The 21,630-nt window shown below is 34.4% G+C and overlaps 2 protein-coding genes and 1 long non-coding RNA gene across 3 annotated transcripts; 2 read left to right on the top strand and 1 right to left on the bottom strand.

Annotated features, from left to right (window-relative positions):
* Positions 1-220: 220 nt before the first annotated feature.
* Positions 221-1,720, bottom strand: LOC105973170 (uncharacterized). Its single transcript, XM_012998191.2, has one exon. The coding sequence runs from the start codon at positions 1,718-1,720 to the stop codon at positions 221-223; it is 1,500 nt and encodes a 499-aa protein (XP_012853645.2).
* Positions 1,721-8,764: 7,044 nt separating this feature from the next.
* On the top strand, positions 8,765-10,131 carry LOC148768430 (uncharacterized). The gene is made up of 2 exons (XR_016033101.1): positions 8,765-9,207; positions 9,898-10,131. It is a non-coding gene; the product is annotated as an uncharacterized LOC148768430 (long non-coding RNA).
* A 5,358-nt stretch (positions 10,132-15,489) lies between these two features.
* Positions 15,490-19,833, top strand: LOC105973173 (uncharacterized). Its single transcript, XM_012998193.2, has 4 exons — positions 15,490-16,466; positions 16,594-16,792; positions 18,389-18,847; positions 19,411-19,833. The coding sequence occupies exons 1-4, from the start codon at positions 15,631-15,633 to the stop codon at positions 19,828-19,830; spliced, it is 1,914 nt and encodes a 637-aa protein (XP_012853647.2). The 5' UTR covers positions 15,490-15,630; the 3' UTR covers positions 19,831-19,833.
* Positions 19,834-21,630: the final 1,797 nt, after the last annotated feature.

The following is a 21,630-nucleotide window of genomic DNA, read 5'->3' on the forward strand; positions in this document are numbered from 1 at the left end:
TTTTTTTGGCCAAAAAACTTTTTATTCCATTATAAAATACGAACAGGGGGCCTCGTTAAAACCTTGTGGGCCAATCACAAGGAAAAAGAGTACCCCTACATAATGTGAATAAAAGCTTCGAAGAATAATCTCCTAAATAACCACTGGGCTAAAGTAAGCCTACAAAAGAAGAAACGATCAAAATCGCTCTGCATGGAATCACGATCCGCAAACCAGCATCCTATCTTCGAAAATTCCATAGCCCAATTCTATCTTCAAACAATAATTTTTTTATGTGGTACGGAAGGGATTCCGAAGTGACACCATTTTCCGTTTTCTTAGATATCAAAGCATCCTTGGCAAGCGCATCAGCTACTCGGTTTTGTTCGCGGAAACAAGATTGAATACGTAGCCCAGGAAAAATAGCTCGACGACATCGACGAACCAGCTGAATGACTTCCCAATGAGGATCCGTCAGACCTTTAATCATTTTGACTCCAATTTCAGAATCCGATTCCACCACCACTTGCGAAAAACCATATTCCCCAGCAAAGACAATCGCATGCAATATCGTAAAAATCTCAATATATAAAACCGACCACGTATGTTCAAAATATAAAGTAAATCCCGTGAGATATTCGCCATTATTATCCCTGACTACTCCAGCTCCTGCCAAGGTAGTCGGTCGATGCGCCGCATCCGTGTTAATCTTCAAACAATTACTCACAGGTTTATGCCAAACCACCCAACTGCCTTTTCGCGAAGAAACCTGACGCAATGGAATATGAAACGTAGCCAAAACTTGCTGCTCCCTCGGATTGCCTGGTGTACGAGGAAGTGAAATCCCGCTAAGAATCGTGAATTGGAACTCCATCTTCTTGATAATACGAGAAGCATTCATCGGGATATCTTGAAATAATGCCATGCATCGATCTTTCCATATTTCATAAACAATATAGAAAAAGAGACTCAAAGTGCCAATACCGAGCTGAGTGTCTCTCCGAATATCATGTAACCAATTCCGAAGCAATTGAAAGCCAATCAAACCAATGTATGGTTTATGTAATTTGTGAGCAAAATATCTCCATACTGCTATAGCCACCTCAGATCGAAAAAATAAATGAATTATATTCTCGGTTTGGGGAGAGACACAGCATAAACATCGAGACACAAGAGGAATCCCGCGTGTTTGAATTTTGTCGTCAAGATGAAGAGCATTCCATTGAAATCTCCACATAAACGCATTAAGACGAAAAGGGGTATATTTGTTCCAAACTATATCTGCCCAACCGACCACTACCCCACGTTGCCGTCGTAAGTCCCAATACTTGCTAACCGAGAACCGCCCAGATGGAGTCTTTGTAAATATTAATTCATCCTTATGCTCCGGTTGAATATGAATTAACTTAATTCTCTCCCATATTTCCGACGAAACCAAAACAGCAAGATGAGATCTCATGTGCATACCTGCACTCACAGAAAATAATTCACCAGTAAAATCCGAGTCGATAGGGGTCCCGAGCCAAATGTCTCGCCAAAAATCAATTTGCCCCTCCCCAATAATCCATCGACTATGACCGCGCAACACCTCTATATGAGGCCAAATAGCTTTCAACATTTTGGAGCTTAATATAGGTAGAGATCCATAAAGATTACCTCGAATCTTGCTCAGAATAACCCGAGCCCAAAGCGATTGTTTTCGCATCAATTGAAAAGCATATTTACCCCTTAATGCATGCATTGTCTCAACCAAAGACCGAATACCTAGACCTCCCTCACTAACAGGTTTGCAAACCGAATGCCAAGAAACCCACGAGGTACGACGATTCCCTTGTTTCGACCACAAAAAAGTCTTCATCAAACGCTCAATCTTTTAAATCACCATCTTCGGAACAACCACACTAGATAATGTATGTATGGGCATACTGCATAAAACGGATTTGAGCAAGGTAATTTTACCAGCAAATGATAACAATTTAGCTTTCCATCCATCTAGTTTGACAGCAATTTGATGAAGTAATAAATCAAAATACGAAGCGCGAATATGACCTTTAACTATCAGAGCTCCCAAGTATTGCAGCGGTAATTTCTTCACAGTACAACCCGTCCAAACCGATACCAAGTGCGCACGTTCCTGTGACATCCGTTTAGGAGTATACACGCCACTCTTTTGAAAGTTAATTTCTTGCCCAGAAGATTTGGCATACTCCTTCAGCAGCTTCATGAAATGGTGCAGCGATCGTTTAGATCCATTGGTAAATAAGAGCATGTCGTCAGCATAAAAAAGATGAGATACGCTGAGCCCACCACGACCTACCTTATAAGGAAATATGGTGCCGTTTCTTTGCCATTTATTCAGATTATGAGATAAAATTTGTTGGGCGAGAATGAAAAGCATAGGAGATAAAGGATCCCCCTGCCGAACCCCTCGAGAAGACTTAAAGTAACCATAATTATCTCCATTTATTGAAACTGAATACCATATATTCGAGATATTACGATAAATGAGGTCAATGAACTGCTCATTGAAACCCATATTACGCATAGCTCGAATAAGAAAGCGCCACTCCAAGCGATCATAAGCTTTAGACATATCGACTTTAAAAATAAGATTACCTCCAGGAGTTCGTCGATCAAAATCTTCCACCAATTCCTGTGCTAGAATAATACTCTCATGTATGCTCCGACCCTTAATAAAACCGGCTTGTTCCTCGTTAATAACTAAATGAAGAAATTGAGATAATCTGTTCGCAAGAATTTTGGATATCAGCTTGCTAGTAAAATTAGACAAACTAATCGGACGAAAATCACCAAAACCTTTGGGCGACTCCACCTTCGGTAAAAGAATCAGAGAGGTCATAGTAACTGAGCGGCTCAACTGATCTCCCATGAAAAAACCTTGAATAAACGAAATCACTTCATGCTTCACAATCGACCAACATCCTACGTAAAAATGACCCGAAAATCCATCAAGACCAGGCGCACTATCCGGATTAAGCTGCTGAACCGCTGCCCAAATTTCCTCTTCGGTAGGAATAGATGTCAGAATTGAATTTATTTCCGCCGTAATCGTACGAGGGTAATCCTGAAATAGCTCATCATTATATAATAAGTCGATGCTGAAAATAGCGCAGCAAAATGAGCAGCCGCTCTATCCCCAATTATTTTAGAATTGGTTTCCATAGACCCATCCTCGTTAGTAAGAACCACACGGTTTTTACGTCGACGGTCCTTGATAGTGGAGTGAAAAAATGCTGAGTTGCGATCCCCCTCTTCAATCCACTTAATTCGAGTTTTTTGTTGCAGCAGCTCATTATTCCATGCCACCTGTTGAGATAATTGATTCCGACGATCAGCCAAACTATTCTCCAATTGCTCAGACCAACCAATTTGTAACGACTTCTCCATATCGGCAATCTGCAGTTGAAGAGTATGAATAGTAACAGAGAGATGGCCAAAAACCTCCCAATTCCATTGTTTGATCTTCTTACGGAGCGAAGAAAGACGACGTTGCAACTGATAACCCAAGTTACCTGTACCACAAGAAATCCAATGTTGAGAGATAAAACTCAAAAAGGATGGGTAGTCAAGCCACATACGTTGGAACATAAATCGACTCTTATGTTTCAATTGTTGTCCCGTAACCATCAGCAATGGAGCATGATCCGAACCCACCCGCGCTAGATGATGAACCTCAATCGAAGGCAACGACACATGTGCCTCACCATTAATGAGAATCCTATCCAGCCGCTCCCATATTCTTCGACTACCTCTTTGATTGTTACTCCAGGTATATCGATTTCCCACAAAACCAATGTCGGAAAGACCGGCTTGAATAATACACTCGCGAAAATCCTGAATACCCCTCAGATCCGCTGCATTACCTCCATTTTTCTCATCAAGATGAAGAATAATATTAAAGTCGCCTCCAACAATCCATGATCCAGTGCACACGTCACTCAGCGAAAGAATAGTATCCCATAATTGACGTCGCTCATCTCTATTACAACTGGCGTAAACAAAGGTAATCCATGTAGAAGAAATCAAGCCGTGAGCCATCATGGTAATGGCCTGATCCGTAACTGAAAATATGTTAACTGCAAAATCTGTAGACCAAAAAATCCAAATTTTATCACCTGCATGGTAATTTGGATACCCAAGTTTACGAGCATAGCCACCAATTTTATCGTTAATTTGCTTCGGTTCACTAATCCCTATAACACCTGGTTTATGCTCCCGAATCCATTGTGAAAAATACGCCAAAGATTCCGGTTTCCCGATCCCTTGAATATTCCAAAAAAGCACAGACATTAAGGTAATGTAGAGGAGAGATCTGTAATCTGGACCTTTCGAGGTCTACCTGGTTTTCGTTTTTCGACAACTTGCATAACGTGCGCATTTTCCACCTTATCATTCTCATTATCAGAGAAAACACACAGTGTACCCTTATTCTTAATCTCCCCCGTATCTGATTGATAACCCACATCCAGTCGTTTAGCTGCTAGAGAACCCGTCGACAAATTAGGAAGCACAACATTAATCTCCTCAACACGTCCAGCCGTTTGAACATCAACTACCGTACCCAGGGAATGGTTTTCCGTGATTTCCTCAGTGCCTGCCAATTGATATCCCAAGTCTAGACGAGATGGACTAGACAATTTTTCACTGTTAGAAAAAATCTGTTGTGCGTCAACATGAATTTGTGTAACATTTTTTGCCACTTGTTGGTCCCCATTACCGAAATTCTCCATAGAAAGAAGAGCAAAACGGTTGCCGTGTGAACTCGACATAGATTTTGGGGTTTCCGTCTCCTCGTCACTAAGCAGACCCGTGCCCTTTAGAACTTCCTTCATATCAGCCAATCTCGAAGGGTCAACATCTGAGCGTTTTAAAATCTGCACAGGAGAATTAAACTTGTTCGAAATCTTGTCAGCATTATTCGTGTCGGAAGCCTCACCAGATGTCCCAACTACCTTTTCCGAAGCCAAAAGCTCCTTATTTTCTCCCAACGGTATCACCAGCTTCTTCGGAACATACTCCATTTTTGTTTTAGGTTTTGGCACACTTTGAAGTTTAGTTACACGAATATTCTTGCGACAACATCCTGCCGTATGCCCCAGTAATCCACAATAAGAGCAATACGCTATATTGCCTTCATACTCTACCTTCTGCCACTAACCTTGATCCTTTGAAATGCCGATCCATATTTCTTGTGGGAATGGTTGAGACACATCGATCTCTATGCAGACCCTCGCGTACATTTGATGTGTGAAACCAAGAGTGCGTTCATCAGCACTCAGTACAGTACCGAGACACGCCCCAATCCTTTCCAATGATGAGATATTGAAATATTGAATCGGAAGCTTTGGAAAGCGAACCCAAACTGGAGCAATACAACTGTCCTTACCAATTTGAAAATCATGTGTCCAACGGAATAGACGAAACATGCAATTCTTGATCATTTTGCTGTGACGAGCGAGGGCTAATTTAGCATCAGATATGGAACCCATATGAATCGTAATGTGTCGTGGATCAAGCAAACCAATGGCTGGTTCATGTTCAAGTTTCCACTCCGACAAAATATGAGAACGAATTTCTAGTAAACTAGGTCGACCAACAGAAAATTTCATGATAATCGTATTGGCGACTTGTTTATTCAGTTTGTCAACCTCCACCGGAGAGAACAAAACTGCTGGAGCATTACCTATAGAAACAGGGGCGCGAGACGCCAAAGGAACGGGTTGTAGTCGAGGCTTGGTAGACACTTTGGCTCCTACCATCGACACAAAAGAAGGTCTAGAAGAACCTTCCCCATGAGACAAAGGTAGTTGCTGGTCTGGTGGTTGAAGTGCCGGCGGCGGTACCACCGGATTGGCGGCCATAGTGGCCAGAATCGATGAACGAAGAAGACGTCGGAAATCGCCAAAGCAGGTAACCAAACCCTAGTTGTTGTTATTATTATTATTATTATTATTATTATTATTATTATTATTATTATTATTATTATTATTATTATTATTATTATTATTATTATTATTATTATTATTATTATTATTATTATTATTATTATTATTATTATTATTATTATTATTATTATTATTATTATTATTATTATTATTATTATTATTATTATTATTATTATTATTATTATTATTATTATTATTATTATTATTATTATTATTATTATTATTATTATTATTATTATTATTATTATTATTATTATTATTATTATTATTATTATTATTATTATTATTATTATTATTATTATTATTATTATTATTATTATTATTATTATTATTATTATTATTATTATTATTATTATTATTATTATTATTATTATTATTATTATTTGTAAAAAATAAGATCATTCTAATTTTTTTACCAAACACTTTTAAACAACTTATAAGTTTTTAAACATCTTATAATATGTTTTTCTACTAGATGACCTTATTTGTCTATTTTTTATTTATTTATTTCTTATATTGTTTTAAGGAAGATAATTAGTGGTCTTCCAATTCTCGGTGTCAATTCGGATCGTTTACTTCATTCAAAAGCAAACCCTAAGAAGTAGTTATGGGTCGTCTGGCCGCTAAATTGTACTTCAAGCTTCTGAATATTTTTTTCAATTGTCTAATACTTTGAATTAATTTTACTTTTGAGAACCACGAAAGTCAACGGAATTATGTGAACTATGAATATCCATGTAAGAAGGTTAGAATGCATTTTTATTAACAAAATAAAAAATGAGAAAATAAATAAATGAGAAAATAAATAAATAAATAAATAATGAATTCGTTGAAATTAAAGTTGAACAAATTGTGGTCTTTGGAGTCTTGGTCAACAGGACGTGTAATTAAAATGCATTAAAATTAAATAAAATGAAATAATGTTTCCTTGTACCAAAAGGCGAAACCCCTCGCCCCCAGGGCCCCTTTCCCTTGGCCCGACAAGGATTGATGGAGGAATGTAAATCATGGTAACTCAACGGCCCGTTAAGGTAGCGGACCCGGACCTGGTGCCCACAAGGAACCATTTCATTGGAGTTGAAATTCCCACACTGCGGCTGTCAGGATTCGATCCTAGGACCTTGCACCAACTTACCACCTCCGGAACCAGTTGAGCTACACCCATGCGGGCGAAATATTGTTTCCTAACTACATTGCAGTCGACAAATGCGCATTTGTTCCTTATCTTGTTTTCATCATGTCGAAGTGGGATAATTACAGTTTTGACCCCAAGTTTGTACATATTTCACTTTTAGTCCTCCATTAGAAGTCTTTAATAAAAAATATTGTGATGTTGCCACATTATAACACATTAGTCCATCTGTCTGTTTGGCCGTCAACAAATAACGGTCAACGGTTCCATTGGGGTGAATTTGTGATTTTTCTTTGGGAAAATTGCAAATATTATTTTAAAACATTCTAAAAACTCTTAAAATTTCATCCAAGCCTTATTTAAACTTAATTTCACCAAGTAACCAATTTTGACAAATGACCCCAAATTTTACGCCTATTTTTACTGTCGTTGATTTTTATTTCTAAAAAATATTTTTATCCCGAGGTTCACTTTCTTTATAACTGGGTTCAGTTTTTCTTATTGATTTTTTTACCGCCGTTAACCAATGTTGAATGTCGGTCAATTGCTGACTTTTTTTTTTTTTTTTTTTTTTGAAATTGTCGAGTATTGGGGAAAAATAATTTCACAAAAAAGGAGTCAAAAAAACAAAGAAGGAAAAAGGAATGGCGCTCAACGACGAAAAAAAAGTCCAAAAAAATTCACGGCCGTTGTTGGCACCAAAAATCGATGTAATGGGAGTGGTGTCCTCCTTTTCAAATAAATCCGCACATGCCTAATTCATCCTTTTCATATTTTTTGAGAAGCACTGTGGGATGCATATGCGGTTCCACGATGAGAAATTTGAGAGGAAGAAATTAAGAATTTTTAAGAATTCTTTAAATTGTACTTTGGTCCTAAAATTTTAGATAAAAATTTGTTAGCATTTTCAAATTTTAATATTACGATGCTAGACAGTAATAAAGTAATATTATTGTATCCTATAGTAATAATTAATAATACTGGGTTGGTCAGGAAAATAATTAAAAAAGAAAAAGAAAAAGAAAAAACAAAATTAAGAGAAAGAAAAAAGTCAACACCATTAACCAACTATTAAACATCGGTGAACGGCAACAACAATAAATAATTAAAAAAAGACCAACGTTGAAAAAGAAAAAAAGAATGAAATTCAATGACGGTCATATGTGGCGGTGGTAAAAATTGGGATCATCAGGCAAAATTGGTTAATAGATGAAATTGAGATTAAATTAGAGTTGGATGAAACTTTTAGGGATTTTTAGAAAGCTTTGAAATAATACAGAAGTCTTATTGTGATTTTCTCAGAAAAATCTCAAATTCAACCGGTGACCGTTTCTTGTTGACTGTCAAACAGACGGAAGGAATTAATGTGTTAAAATATCGCAATATTAAAGTGTATTTTGTTGACGACGGTAAATAGGAAACTAAATATATATATATATATATATATATATATATATATATATATATATATATATATATATATATATATATATATATGGGAAAATGAGTGATAACCCCCTAGTTTTGAAAATATATATGAGGAGGCCCAATAAATTTTTCTGTCCTAGTTAAAAACCCAAATTCTAAACTTAATTAATGAGACCCCCCTAGACAACTTGAAGTACCTGTTTTACCCTTTTAGTTTTTATTCAATACACAAACCCTAGCCACCTTCTCTCTTCCACTCACGTATCAGCCGTTACAACTTACAACTCTCTCACTCTCTTCATCTCTCACTCAATCTCTCTCTCTCTAACTCTTTCAATTGCTGCCAGATCTACTCCCCACACTGCATTGCGCTCCAGATCTACTACTCACACCGCCTCGCCATTCACCACCGCTCTGCCACCGCCGCTCCCCACCGCCTTACGCCGCTGCTCAGCCACCGTCTTGCGCCGCTGCTCCGCCACCGACGTTCGTCGTTGCTCCGCCACCGACGTTCCCCTTGCGCCGCTGCTCTGCTACCGCTTTGCGCCGCCCGTCGCCGCTCCTCTCACCGCCTCTGTGGAAATAACTGCAATCTATGGAGGTTATTTCCTATTTACTGTTTGTTTATTGGGGGTTTTTAAGAGAGATTGCAATCCGAACTAGGGAGTTTTTGCTGGTGAATGGCTTCATATTTTTTGAAAGGTCTGTTCCCATTCTTGTATATACATACATATACGCATATTTGAATATGTTTTTTTTTTTTTAAATATTGTTGTGTCTGCTTTATATGTGATGAGAATGAGGACAATTTTGAAAAAAATATCCAGTAAAGTTTGTATCTTTATTGGAATTATTTTGCCGATTCGAAGTTCGAACTCGATTGAGCACATCATTTAACATTGGTCTTTGGTCTAAATTATTGCAACTAATTTGGCTTTTAAGGCAGTAGTTTAGTGTGAACATGATTGATTTTTTTCTCAATATTCTCGAACTAATATATTCAATTGTAAACGTTTGCAGATGAATTTTATTTATATACATATATAGTCACATGTGGTCATATACATGTACATATATAGTCACATGTAGTAACAAGAATGAACATAACTACATGTGACTATAGTTGACTACATATAGTCATATATAGTAATATGTAGTAATATGTAGTCATATATAGCTGACTACGTATAGTCATATATAGTAATATGTAGTAATATGTAGTCATATATAGTTGACTACATATAGTCATATATAGTAATATGTAGTCATATATAGTTGACTACATATAGTCAAAAAAATGTTTTTCATTATTTGTTTGTATTTTTCATGTAATGTAATTTGCTTGTTCCATTTTGTTCTTCGTTTTCTCTAACTTGTATTTTTTTGTCACAGGTTTTGCATTATATTATGAGATGCAAAGAATAAGATGTAAAGAAGTGCCATGTGAAGTTGCTTTCATGCTACAGTCTCCAGACTTCATGTTACTGTATATAACTATAGATAATTGTACATAATTATAATCACATTAGTAACATATAGTTATATGTATGCTATGTGATTTTTAATGTATAGTAATGCGTGTTAATGTTTGAACAATATATGCATGTGATTGTGTTTTTCATTTTTGGTTGGTTAGTTGATTTATAATATCACAATCCAAATTGTGAATTTTGTTGTTGATGTAGATGAATTTTGGGGTAAAAAAACAGTAAATGATTACATATATAACTATATTTACTATTGAACTTGTAGTACACTGTAGTCATGTGTAGTAATTTTACCAAAATTTGAATTAATAAAAAAATTAAAAAAATTAAAAGATTAAAAAAATTAAAAAATTAAAAAAATAAAAAATTAAAAAATTAAAAAAATTAAAAAAATTAAAAATTAAAAGTTAAAAAAAATAAAAAATAATAACAAAATTGAATTATAAAAAAAATAAAATAATAATAAAAAAATAGTAAAATGCACGTCTATACACAGGAATAAAAAAATTTATTAAAATAAAAAAATCATGATATATACAGTACAGAAAATACTAAATGCAGGTTCAAAATAATAAGTGCAGTAAGTGGAAATGCTGAATGCAGTTGGCTGAAAATTACACTTAAGGGCACAATAGTACTTTTGCCTCTCCAGGGGTGTATCTCAAAGAAAGAATTTTAGGGGTGGACCTATCCCTATATATTTTCCATATGAGGGGTGTATATCTAATGGACCCATATATATATATATATATATATATATATATATATGGAACCAAAACTATAATTATGCCTTCAAAAGTTGGTTCCATTGTGTCTGATGAGAATTTGTTCATTTATATATCTAGTTTTCTTATTTATTAGTTTTATAACGAAGGAGCCCAAAAACTTTTGTATGCAACATTTTCCTTCTTTTAAGGAGTTATTATTGGTTTGAAGTCCCTAAATAAATAATTTGTGTAGTTTAAAGTCCCTCTCAACACTATTTTGTAGCTTAAAGTTTAGGGGATACTCTAAATCTGCTTAAAATCTTTCGTGCAACTTCATTGGAGAGATTAGATTGAAATGATAGTGAAAATTGGCAGTTTAGATGGAAAATTTAGACTCGGGACTCTTTTGTGGAGCGCATCTATTTATGTTAGGTCTTAATCAAATATTTGCGTTTAATCTGTTATATATTTCAGTCTAAGCGCTCCATCTATGTGTTCGAAATAGAATTTAAGCAAAATGAGATAGTACGAGTGTTTTGATATAAAAGAAGGGACTATTAGTCATAACCTCCTCTAGTGTTTTTATAATAAGAGTGGATCCAGCCACATTTTTAATATTAGTAGGAAACCCACTATTTTAATGAATCCCAAAAATAGCATTTTGTAAGCCACGGTTTTGAAAAAAAAAACAAATTACACAAAATCCGGGAATTGAGATCGATACAATCGTGTCTAATTAGATCTCAAAATATCGCATCCCATATCTTTCCAAAAACTACCACCTACAAACCCTAAATCGCATAAACGGCTACATCGTCGACGAAACAATCGACAGGGCAAACCCATTCCTTGCAAACCCATTCCTTTATAACCCCATAAACTCCATCACCGAAATGTCGGGAAACAACTACATCGGCGGCGTTAGAAAGGGGAAACAAAAAAAGTCGACAAGGTACAAAATCAACGAAAATCTTGAAACTGTATTCAACCCCGCACCGCCATTAGTTGTTGAGAAAGATGTCTGCGAGCAGTAAGTACACTATTTAGAAATAGTTGTGTACATTTACATACTATATTTCATTCTACAAAAAAGCTAATTTACAATTTGTGTTTTTTTTTTTCCTGTTGCGGTACAGGAGAACGTAAGCGAAATCAATGAACGACATTCGACAAGCAGATGCCGGTAAGTGATTTATGTAAACAACTTTTTTGTTGTTCCTTTTTGAAAACCTGTTCTTTAATAATTGCTTAGTGAAATAGTTTATTTAGTATTAAAACGACTATTGTTGTTGAAAATAGTTGACGTTTGAATTACAGAATACTAAAAATAGTTGGAGATAATTCAGTAGAAAAAGTTGAGCGTGAAATAGATGTGTTTGAAATAGGCTAATTTGTATGAAAACGACTATTGTGATTGAATAGTTCATTCAAAAAACCTGATTATCAAAAAAATGTGTCTAAAATAGTGTAGTTTGTAAAATAGAGGTTTATGAAATAGGTTATTTTGAAATAGCTTACTTTGTAAATTAGTAGTTTATGAAACAACTGATTTTTAGAAAAAAAAAACTTATTATGAAAAAATTGCTTTTGGAAGAAGTTATATTTGTGTTAGGTTTTTTCTAAATATTTTGTGTTACTGGTTCTTGTGCTGACTTGATTTACGCACGTAATGTATAATTTCAGAAACAGGTTGTGGACAAAACAACAAAACATCACAAACTCATATTCGTATGTCCAAACGAGAAAATCGTTGCACTTACTGAAGCGCCCCAACAAAAAGATGATAGTGTTGACTGCGGTGTGGTGGTGATATATCTCATAAAAAAGCTTTTCGAGCAACAACCAATCATAAAGGACGAAGCTGAATCAGAAATTTCAACCAATGCGAACGGAAATTGTAAAAACCTTTCTAGATTGTGGCACAACAAAAAAGATAAATTTGAGCGGCAACTTCTTTAGAATTATGAAGTTATGAACTTGGCTAGAATGTTTTTTTTTATGTTGACGTATCATTACTTTTTGACCAATTTGTATTTCAGCAAACTGTTTTTGACCAAGTGTCTTTAGTCAATCTGTATCCGTAAGATATTCTTGGTAATAACTTTTACGACGTAGATTAACTTCCATTGTATGAGGTATCTTTTGATAATAGATGTTCATTTAAGTATAGTTATATGCATTTGTTGTTGCTGAAAGTCGTAAGTATTTGCTGTTAATGATAGGCATAAGCAACATGTTCAGAAAACCGACTATAACTTGAAAAACATCTTTTATTTTGATAATAGTTGTTTTTGAATTACATTATTTTGAAAATAGTTGAATGTAACATAATTGATTTGGAAATAGTTCATTAGAAACAGCTGATTGTTAAAAAACTGTGATTGAAATATATTATTTTGGAAATTAGTAGATTATAAAGTAATTAGCTGAATTTAAGATGGGTAAATGTTGGTATGGTTCGTATTTAAATAGTTGGTTTTATCCAACTATTATATAAATATTGTGGACTGAACACCATAAACCTGCAAACAACTATACTAAACATTGTCAACAACAAACTCAAACTTGTAGCAAAGAGAAATGCATATATTGGAACTGTTTATTCGATGTATGAATAATATTGTTGATCTGGAAAACAAAACCAACTATTTAAATATGATGAAAATACCTATTATTTGCAAAACTGCTATAACATGAACTATACATTTAAATATGATGAAAACAACTGTTATTTGCAAAACTGCTATAACATGAACTGTACAGCTTATGTTCATCGTCATCCTTCCAGCGGCACTAAGTAATATGCCCTTGTGTTTGCCATTCAAAAAAGTGCCATCGAGCATGACAACATGACGACAAAACCTAAACTCCTCCATACATGGTTCAGCTCCACCCTTCACCACAACATCCATAGGCACTAACAATAATTCACTCAGCACAAACATGGATACCAAGTTTTCATCATCCGCAAGAATGCATTCTCCACAACCTGCAAGCGTATATGTCATGGTTATATTAGATGCATTTAGATATTACCACTTCGAAGAAGCAAAATCACATAATAACGGCTGTAATAATAATGTAATAACGAAATGTTACTGCAAATCACAATCATTCGCATATATAAATGTATAAAATGGCTACAAAAAAATCTCTACATTACCAACCCGAAATAAAATCGTTCGTGCATACATAAAAAACTTCGTGCAATTTGTACGTGATCCAAACACAATACAACTATTCGCATATATGAATTCAATTACAAACAACTTCATGCAATTAGAAAAGAATTCGCATACAAATCAAATTCAATTTAATACATCGATTTTGCATTCACAAAAAAAATTGATTGCAAACAAAAACAACAAAAAGCTCGCCTTGTTGAATTACAGTAGCTTCGATCCTCTGAAAACTAATCACGTATGAATCTAGATGAATTCAGTTACGAACAACTTTCTTCAATTAAAAAAAATCCGCATACATATGAATTCAAATTAAATGCATCGAATATGCGCTAAAAAAGTGGGTTGCAAACAAAAACAACAAAAAAACTCGTCTTTTTCAATTGCAATCGCAGATTCTCTGAACCGAATCAAATATAAATCTTGGTGCGTGACTTGAAACGGTGCCAAAATTAACATAATGGTGGAGAGGGATGAGACGGTTATGGAATATGCCGATATATCGTGATCTCAAAGATTTTTCTAGATCACGTATTTAAAAAGAATTAATTACACCAGGTTATATTAGTCATGTCAATTACATAATTAATTAAAAAAAATCATGTTTAATTCGAGGAGGGGTTTTCACTAATTATGAAAAAAGGGTTATATCCACCCTAATATATGTAAATGATGTGGGGGCTTCTCACTCATTATCCCATAAAAGAAAATTAAACTTGAAGAGTGTTTAACAAATTCCTCCTTCTTTTAATGCGAAATGTTAATTTATGTATGAATAAATAAAACAAAATAAAGAAGACAAGTGAGCCTCCTATTTAGGGATGGAAAAAAAAACATGCTAGCTATTTATGGGTATCTGCTCCATTTAAAAAAGGATATCAAATCATATATATATATATATATATATATATATATATATATATATATATATATATATATATATATATATATATATATATATATATATATATATATATATATATATATATACTTTTTAAATATATTATTTTTAATGTAACATAATATCAATAAAAAAATAATTTTCCAAAATTTTAAATAAAATATTAAATAACGTAGGAAAATATAACTTTACTACTTAATGAATTACTCAAGTGCATAACAAGTTTCCTATCATTCCAGTTAGTTGTTTATCCTAAATTTCACACTTCAACATGTATTTCCAATATATTAAATTGGATATTGCTTTTTAATTATCATTTTGTTGCCTTTAACATTAATTTTTGTGAAGTGTCTTATTTTATTTTGTGTAATGTACTTAAAAGTTTTGCGAGGTACCAAAAAATTATTGACCCCAAATTATTTAATATCACCATAATTTAAATAGTAAATGATTATTTGTGGATATCCGAATACTGGTGGTAATATGTCTAGTATTTCGATAAAATTTTGTTATTGGTCCCAAATTATTTAATATCAACATAAATTAATTGATAAATGGTTATAAGTGGCCACGTGAGTATCCAGATATTGATGGTTATGGTTCTTATATTCAATAAATTTTTTAAATAAGTTTGTTATAATTATAATTCGAGCTGTATTAAATAATAATGATTCTGATATTACATTTTTCCGAGAGTATCCGGGCTCTATCCTTACTCCTATTCCCTTTGTGGACCCACAGATAACATCCACTACAGAAAGAAATACTTAAAAATAAAACTCAATTATTTGAAAATTTCTTAACTACAAAACATAATTTCAGATCGAATTCCAATCATCTTCTTTAAAATGGAATTCGAAAATCATTTTGAGAACTTCATTCATAGAGACAACGTTCATATTAATACCAGAACCACCAGCGGCAGCTCCGGTGATCATGTTTCGATGCTCCGTCGAATCGAATCTTTTCAAGTTCTTGATCAAAATGGTGTCCCGAGATTCACCGACACCACCGACAACAAGCTCCGCTGGCTCCGCTCTCAAATCATCGGCGGCGATGCGGAGTTCGACACCCCGTTTGGGAGGCGTCGCCTCACTTACGCCGACCACACCGCCTCCGGCAGATCACTCCGGTGCATCGAGAACTACATCGCCGCCAACGTGCTTCCCTTCTACGGGAACAGCCACACCAGCGACAGCTACGTTGGGTACCACACGACGAAGATGGTGCACGAGGCGGCGGAGTACGTCAAGAAATGCCTCGGCGGCGGCGGAGATGACGCTTTAATATTCTGCGGGTCGGGTTCCACGGCGGCGATCAAGCGCCTCCAGGAAGTGATGGGTATAGCTGTGCCGTCAATTTTAAGAGAGAGAATACTGTCGAAATGCCTGACCGACGAAGAGAAGTGGGTGGTGTTTGTGGGGCCCTACGAGCACCACTCCAATATTCTATCGTGGCAGCAGACCCTGGCGGCGGATGTGGTGGAGATCGGCCTCGACCACCGCGGGCGCGTCGACGTCGGAGCTTTGGAGAAGGAGCTGGGTTTCTACAAGTCGAAGAACAGGCCGATAATAGGGTCTTTCTCGGCATGCAGCAACGTCACCGGAATATGTACGGACACACGCGCCATTGCCAGGCTTCTTCACCGCTTCGGAGGGTTCGCCTGTTTCGATTTCGCGGCAAGGTGTGTACCCTTTTATTTTTTTTATTTATTTATTTCCACGTGTCATTAATGATTGAACATATCGCTGCTGAGATTGTGTGTACTAATTAAGTAATATTTGACTTGTTATATATATATAATAATATAGTGGGCCATACACGAAGATAGAGATGAGATCTGGAGAAATGGACGGCTACGATGCGATCTTCTTGAGTACGCACAAGTTTGTGGGAGGTCCAGGTACACCCGGGATATTGCTCATGAGCAAGTCCCTCTACCGGCTGGGTTCTTCGCCGCCGTCAACTTGTGGCGGTGGAACTGTTGACTTTGTCAACGGCAAACACCAGGCATGTTATTCCTTATAATTTTTTATATATTAAATCCAAAGAAAGAAAAAGAAAATCTGACGTACCGAACTTGTACCTAACCCAACCGGTTTTATCTATCCTACACCCGTTGAAAGTTACATCGGATGATTTTTGTGTATATATGAATGGTAAAAATCTACCCGATGTATTTCACCGATTTAGGATCTCAAAAGCCAACCCAACCCCACTAATTAATGAATTTATTCGAGATAGCCCTCACCAACGTGTTTAGTGAGGGGTTGGCCCGAGACTTTTTATATTACATTATCCCATTAATTTCAAGTTTCCTTGGACATAAACTTTTTTGTTAGACATTAGTTATTTAGTATTATATATGGGCGAATTGCAAAGAGGCTCATCACATGGGACTTAAATATATTTTGATTCACAAAAAAAACAGTCTCCCAATTAAACCTATTCCCATGTCTTTAGTTTAAAATACCCTCCATAATATAATACTTATCAATTCTATCAATTACGCTCTAACTTCCTTAATATTACACATTGACCCCGGATTTAAATAAATATATCACATTAATCCCCCAATTTTTTTTTTCAGAAAATCATTTTTTTTCTGAAATTTTTTTTTCCGGCTAGATTCTGGCGTTGACTTTTTTTTTTGTTTTGAAAACTTTTGTTTTTTCCCTGAAATTTATTTCTGGCGGGTCAACCACCGTTGACCGCCGGTCTCCAGCGTTGACCTTTTCTTTTAAATTATTTTTTCTTAGAAAAAATATTTTAATTAATATTACTGTATTGACTACTAAATTACTGTCTCAGACAGTAATATTACTGTTTGGAACAGTAATATTATGAATATTATTTTCCCGAACAGTAATATTAGTAATATTATTATCTAAGACAGTTAAATCACTGTTGGAGATAGTAATTTAGCAGCCAAGGCAATAATATTAATTAAAATAAATTTTTATAAGAAAAAAAATTTAAAATTAAAAAAGTCAATTAACAGTTAAATAACTGCTGGAGACAGTAATTTAGCAACGAATACAGTAATATTGATTAAAATATTAAAAAAAGTCAATTAACAGTTAAATTACTGTTAAATAACTGACAGCTAAATAACTGCTGGAGACAATAATTTAGCAGCAAAGACAGTAATATTAATTAAAATATTTTTGATGAAAAAAAAAATCAATTAACAGTTGAATAACTGTCGGAGACAGTAATTTAGCAGCCAAGAAAGTAATATTAATTAAAATATGTTTTTAAGAAAAAACAAAATTATAAAAAAAAAAAAAAAAAGTCAATGCCGGAGACCGGCGGTCAACGGCGGCGACCGGTGGTCTCCGGTGGTGGCGGGTCAAAATTGTAATTATGGTTAAAATTGGTTAATTGATGAAATTGAGCTAAATTGGGGTATAAATCATGAAATTGGAGTTGAACTGGATTTCAATGAATTAAGGATAATTTTGGTATATATAAAATGATTTTCCTTAGTTGCAAATAAGTTTAAATGAGCTTGATATATTTGAAAGACCAAAAACTTGGATGTTCTTCTTTTAATTAAAAGCCCTTGTCATGGGCTTTTTGTGAGTAACCAAATACATATTTCAGGACACACTATATTCAAAGAAGATAGAAGAAAGAGAAGATGCAGGAACGCCACCAATAATCCAGAAAGTAAGAGCTGCACTTGCTTTCTGGATAAAAGAATACATTGGCTACAAAGCGATAGAAAAGCAAGAGAAAAAGTACATCGGTCGAGCATTCGAAAGACTTGCTTCGAACCCAAACATTTCCGTCTTAGGAAACACCACCGTAAAAAGACAAGCCATCTTTTCTTTCCTCGTTTACTCCAAAACAAGTAAGATCAATTCATCGGGGCTCGATCTATGGAGAGAAATGGGGAACACGATAGGGAAGCCTCTGCACGGGCGTTTTGTCGCCAAGCTTCTCAACGACCTATTCGGGATCGAGGCTCGTGGAGGATGCGCTTGCGCTGGGCCATACGGACACAAATTACTCAACGTTGATGAACACCAATCGCTTGCGTTTAGATCAATCATCGAAAAGGTCAGTTAAATATTCGCCTAATCTCAGTTCAACGTTATCTGAATGTTTGGACTCGGTTTGGTTCATTGATTTTGAAATGGGGAAAATGAAAATGAAAATGAAAATTTCTATTATGTTTAAGGGAAAATTGTAATGAAATTGATTTTGTGTAAATTCATTTTTTTTAACGAAACATACGTGCCATGGAGGTGAACTACTCAAATATAATTGAGTGTTTTCTTGTAATTCAAGAAGATTTTTACGTGAAGTTTTTCCTCCCACTTTTTTAGTTTTTTTCTTTAATTTCTTTCTTATTTTGATCAAAAACTATTTTCAACTTTTTACGTACCCAAACTGTTTTACCTCCTAACCAAACATAAAATCTATTATATATACCTAATCATTTCATCTTTTCACTTAGCATTTTTCTTAATCTAAACAAAGCCTTAAGGTTTCGAAACAATAGTATACGAAGAAGTTCTCGAACCCTTTTTATTCAAGTTTCTTGGCAGTTTTTTTTTTTCCTTTTATTTACATGGTTCTAGACGACACATTATTTTACTTAATTTTTCCGACGACGATAGGGTTATGGTGGAATAAAGCCAGGGTGGACAAGAGTGAGCTTCCCATACTACATGGGAGAGGAAGAAGTAGAGTTCATTCTTGCTGCGATTGAATTCATAGCCATATACGGGCAGAGGTTCTTGATTTTGTACCATTTTAGCTGGAAAACCGGTGCGTGGACTTTCAAGAAAAATAATCCACTCAACGACGACATTATTAATGGATCTTCGTCGTCTTTAGACAGCAATATGGTCAAGACATTAAACATGGGAAAATATAAGGAAAATAGTGATGATCAGACAACGAAGAAAGAAGATATGTTATGCAGATACACAAATTATTTGGAAACTGCAAAGCGCATTGCCATTCTTCTTCCTAAATTCCCACCACAAAAAAGAATACCTCAAGAAATTGACGCACTTGTGCCCTTCAAAATATAGACTTTCTAGCATATATATATATATATATATATATATATATATATATATATATATATATATATATATATATATATATATATATATATATATATATATATATATATATATATATATATATTAATTTTGTGAGTGTATATAATATAGGTAAGGAGATGTATTTAATAAATAACTAACATGCGTGCAATGTGCATGGCAGGGTTAGGGAGATCTATTTATTTACTCGATCATGAGAGATGTGATTTTTATTTATAATTTTTTCTTGAATTATCGAATCTTATAGAATATAAAATTGTATTTATCATATGGGGAAGCACACTTAGCTTTGAAGTAATTAAGGTTATATTTTGAAGGGATAATTAGCAAGACCCCCTCATCTAGGAAATGTAGTTAAGAAAACACCCCTTCCTAAAAATAATTAGAGAAAACCCGTTAATTAATATTCCACCCAAATACTATTTTCATAATTCCAAAACTACCCTTAATTGTTCAATATACTCTCTCAAAACCCTATCTCATTTTTCATTTACCATTTTCCTTTCTCGTTTTTCGTTTCTATCTTTTTCTCTATTCTCTGTTCTTTCTTCTTTCTTCTTCTTTGTTTTTTTTTTTTTTTTGTTTTCTCCGACAAATCTTCTCCTCGCCGCCGCCGCCGCCGTCGCAAGATGAAGAAATGCATAGAGTCTAACCATCGGCGTCTATCAACAGAAAACATCGTATCGAACTCGTTGAGGGATATGTATGTGACACAACCCATAATTTAGGAGTGCAAAGTGAGCTTAGTAATTAGGGTCTAAAAAGAATGATCACTACTCATATTTTTTTCTTCTGGAATATAAAATAATATTTGAATTTGATTAAATTCTTTTACTGGGGTTAAATTAATATAAGTGGATTTGATTTGAATTTACACATTTATTTAATTAACAAAAAGTATATAGTTTGAAGCCCTTGAATAACTTTTTCTTAAAAAGTAGTATCCATTGCAACGAAAATTTAAGGCCCTTTTTAAATTGTCAAATTTTGGAAGACCTTGATTGCGGCCGCCTCCACCTATGCCTTTGACCGGCCATTTTGCACGGTCACAAACAACTGAATGTGCTAACAACTAGGGAATAACAAGTTCATTAAGAGATGGACTAGCGGTTGAAGTAAGTGAGTTTTTGTCAGTTGATTCAGGTCGAATCTCTTTATTCACGGTCGTTAAGTTGAATTTGTCATACATTGTTAGTCTAATGTGGTTTATGTTTCCCGTATGCAGAGCCGGTCCTGAGAATTTGGGGGCTCTAAGCGGATTTTAACATTATCGCTTTGATTTTTTTAAATAGTATCTAAATTATATTGTTATTGGCACACATTTTTAACAAATATCTTATTTAATAAACAAACTTTTTTTCTCTTTTACTGAAAATAACAATATGAATTTGAAATATATCAAATACGAACCTTAATGTTGTTGGCATTGTAAAAACATTTGATGACATAATGATATATGCATCTATTCCATGCATAAACAACACATTACAGGGAGGAAAAAAAACAGTCGTTGATCAAAATTATTAACAGTACATATATTGTTCGTCTCAACCGACAACTGTTCGTTTCAATTTTTTTGTGATATGGATGTTTGGTTTAAGGTTTAATTACAATCTCAAAAAAAATTGGCATATACATTTAGATATTAATAACATACTATTTAGATATTAATAACATACTATAAGTGATTATATAATTAATTTATAAACAGTATTATCTACAAAACAAAACATTTAAATTGGTCTTTCTTTATATATTTTTTAATAG

The sequence above is a fragment of the Erythranthe guttata genome, chromosome 8 (genome assembly GCF_056151865.1).
Source record: "Erythranthe guttata isolate IM_541 chromosome 8, IM_541, whole genome shotgun sequence".
NCBI lineage: Eukaryota > Viridiplantae > Streptophyta > Magnoliopsida > Lamiales > Phrymaceae > Erythranthe > Erythranthe guttata.

Coding starts and splice junctions, on each gene's coding strand:
- LOC105973170 (XM_012998191.2), bottom strand. CDS start 1,720: ATGCATGCATTAAGGGGTAAATATGCTTTTCAATTGATGCGAAAACAA.
- LOC105973173 (XM_012998193.2), top strand. CDS start 15,631: ATGGAATTCGAAAATCATTTTGAGAACTTCATTCATAGAGACAACGTT. Junction 16,467..16,593: donor TGTTTCGATTTCGCGGCAAG/GTGTGTACCCTT, acceptor ATAATAATATAG/TGGGCCATACACGAAGATAG. Junction 18,848..19,410: donor TTAGATCAATCATCGAAAAG/GTCAGTTAAATA, acceptor CGACGACGATAG/GGTTATGGTGGAATAAAGCC.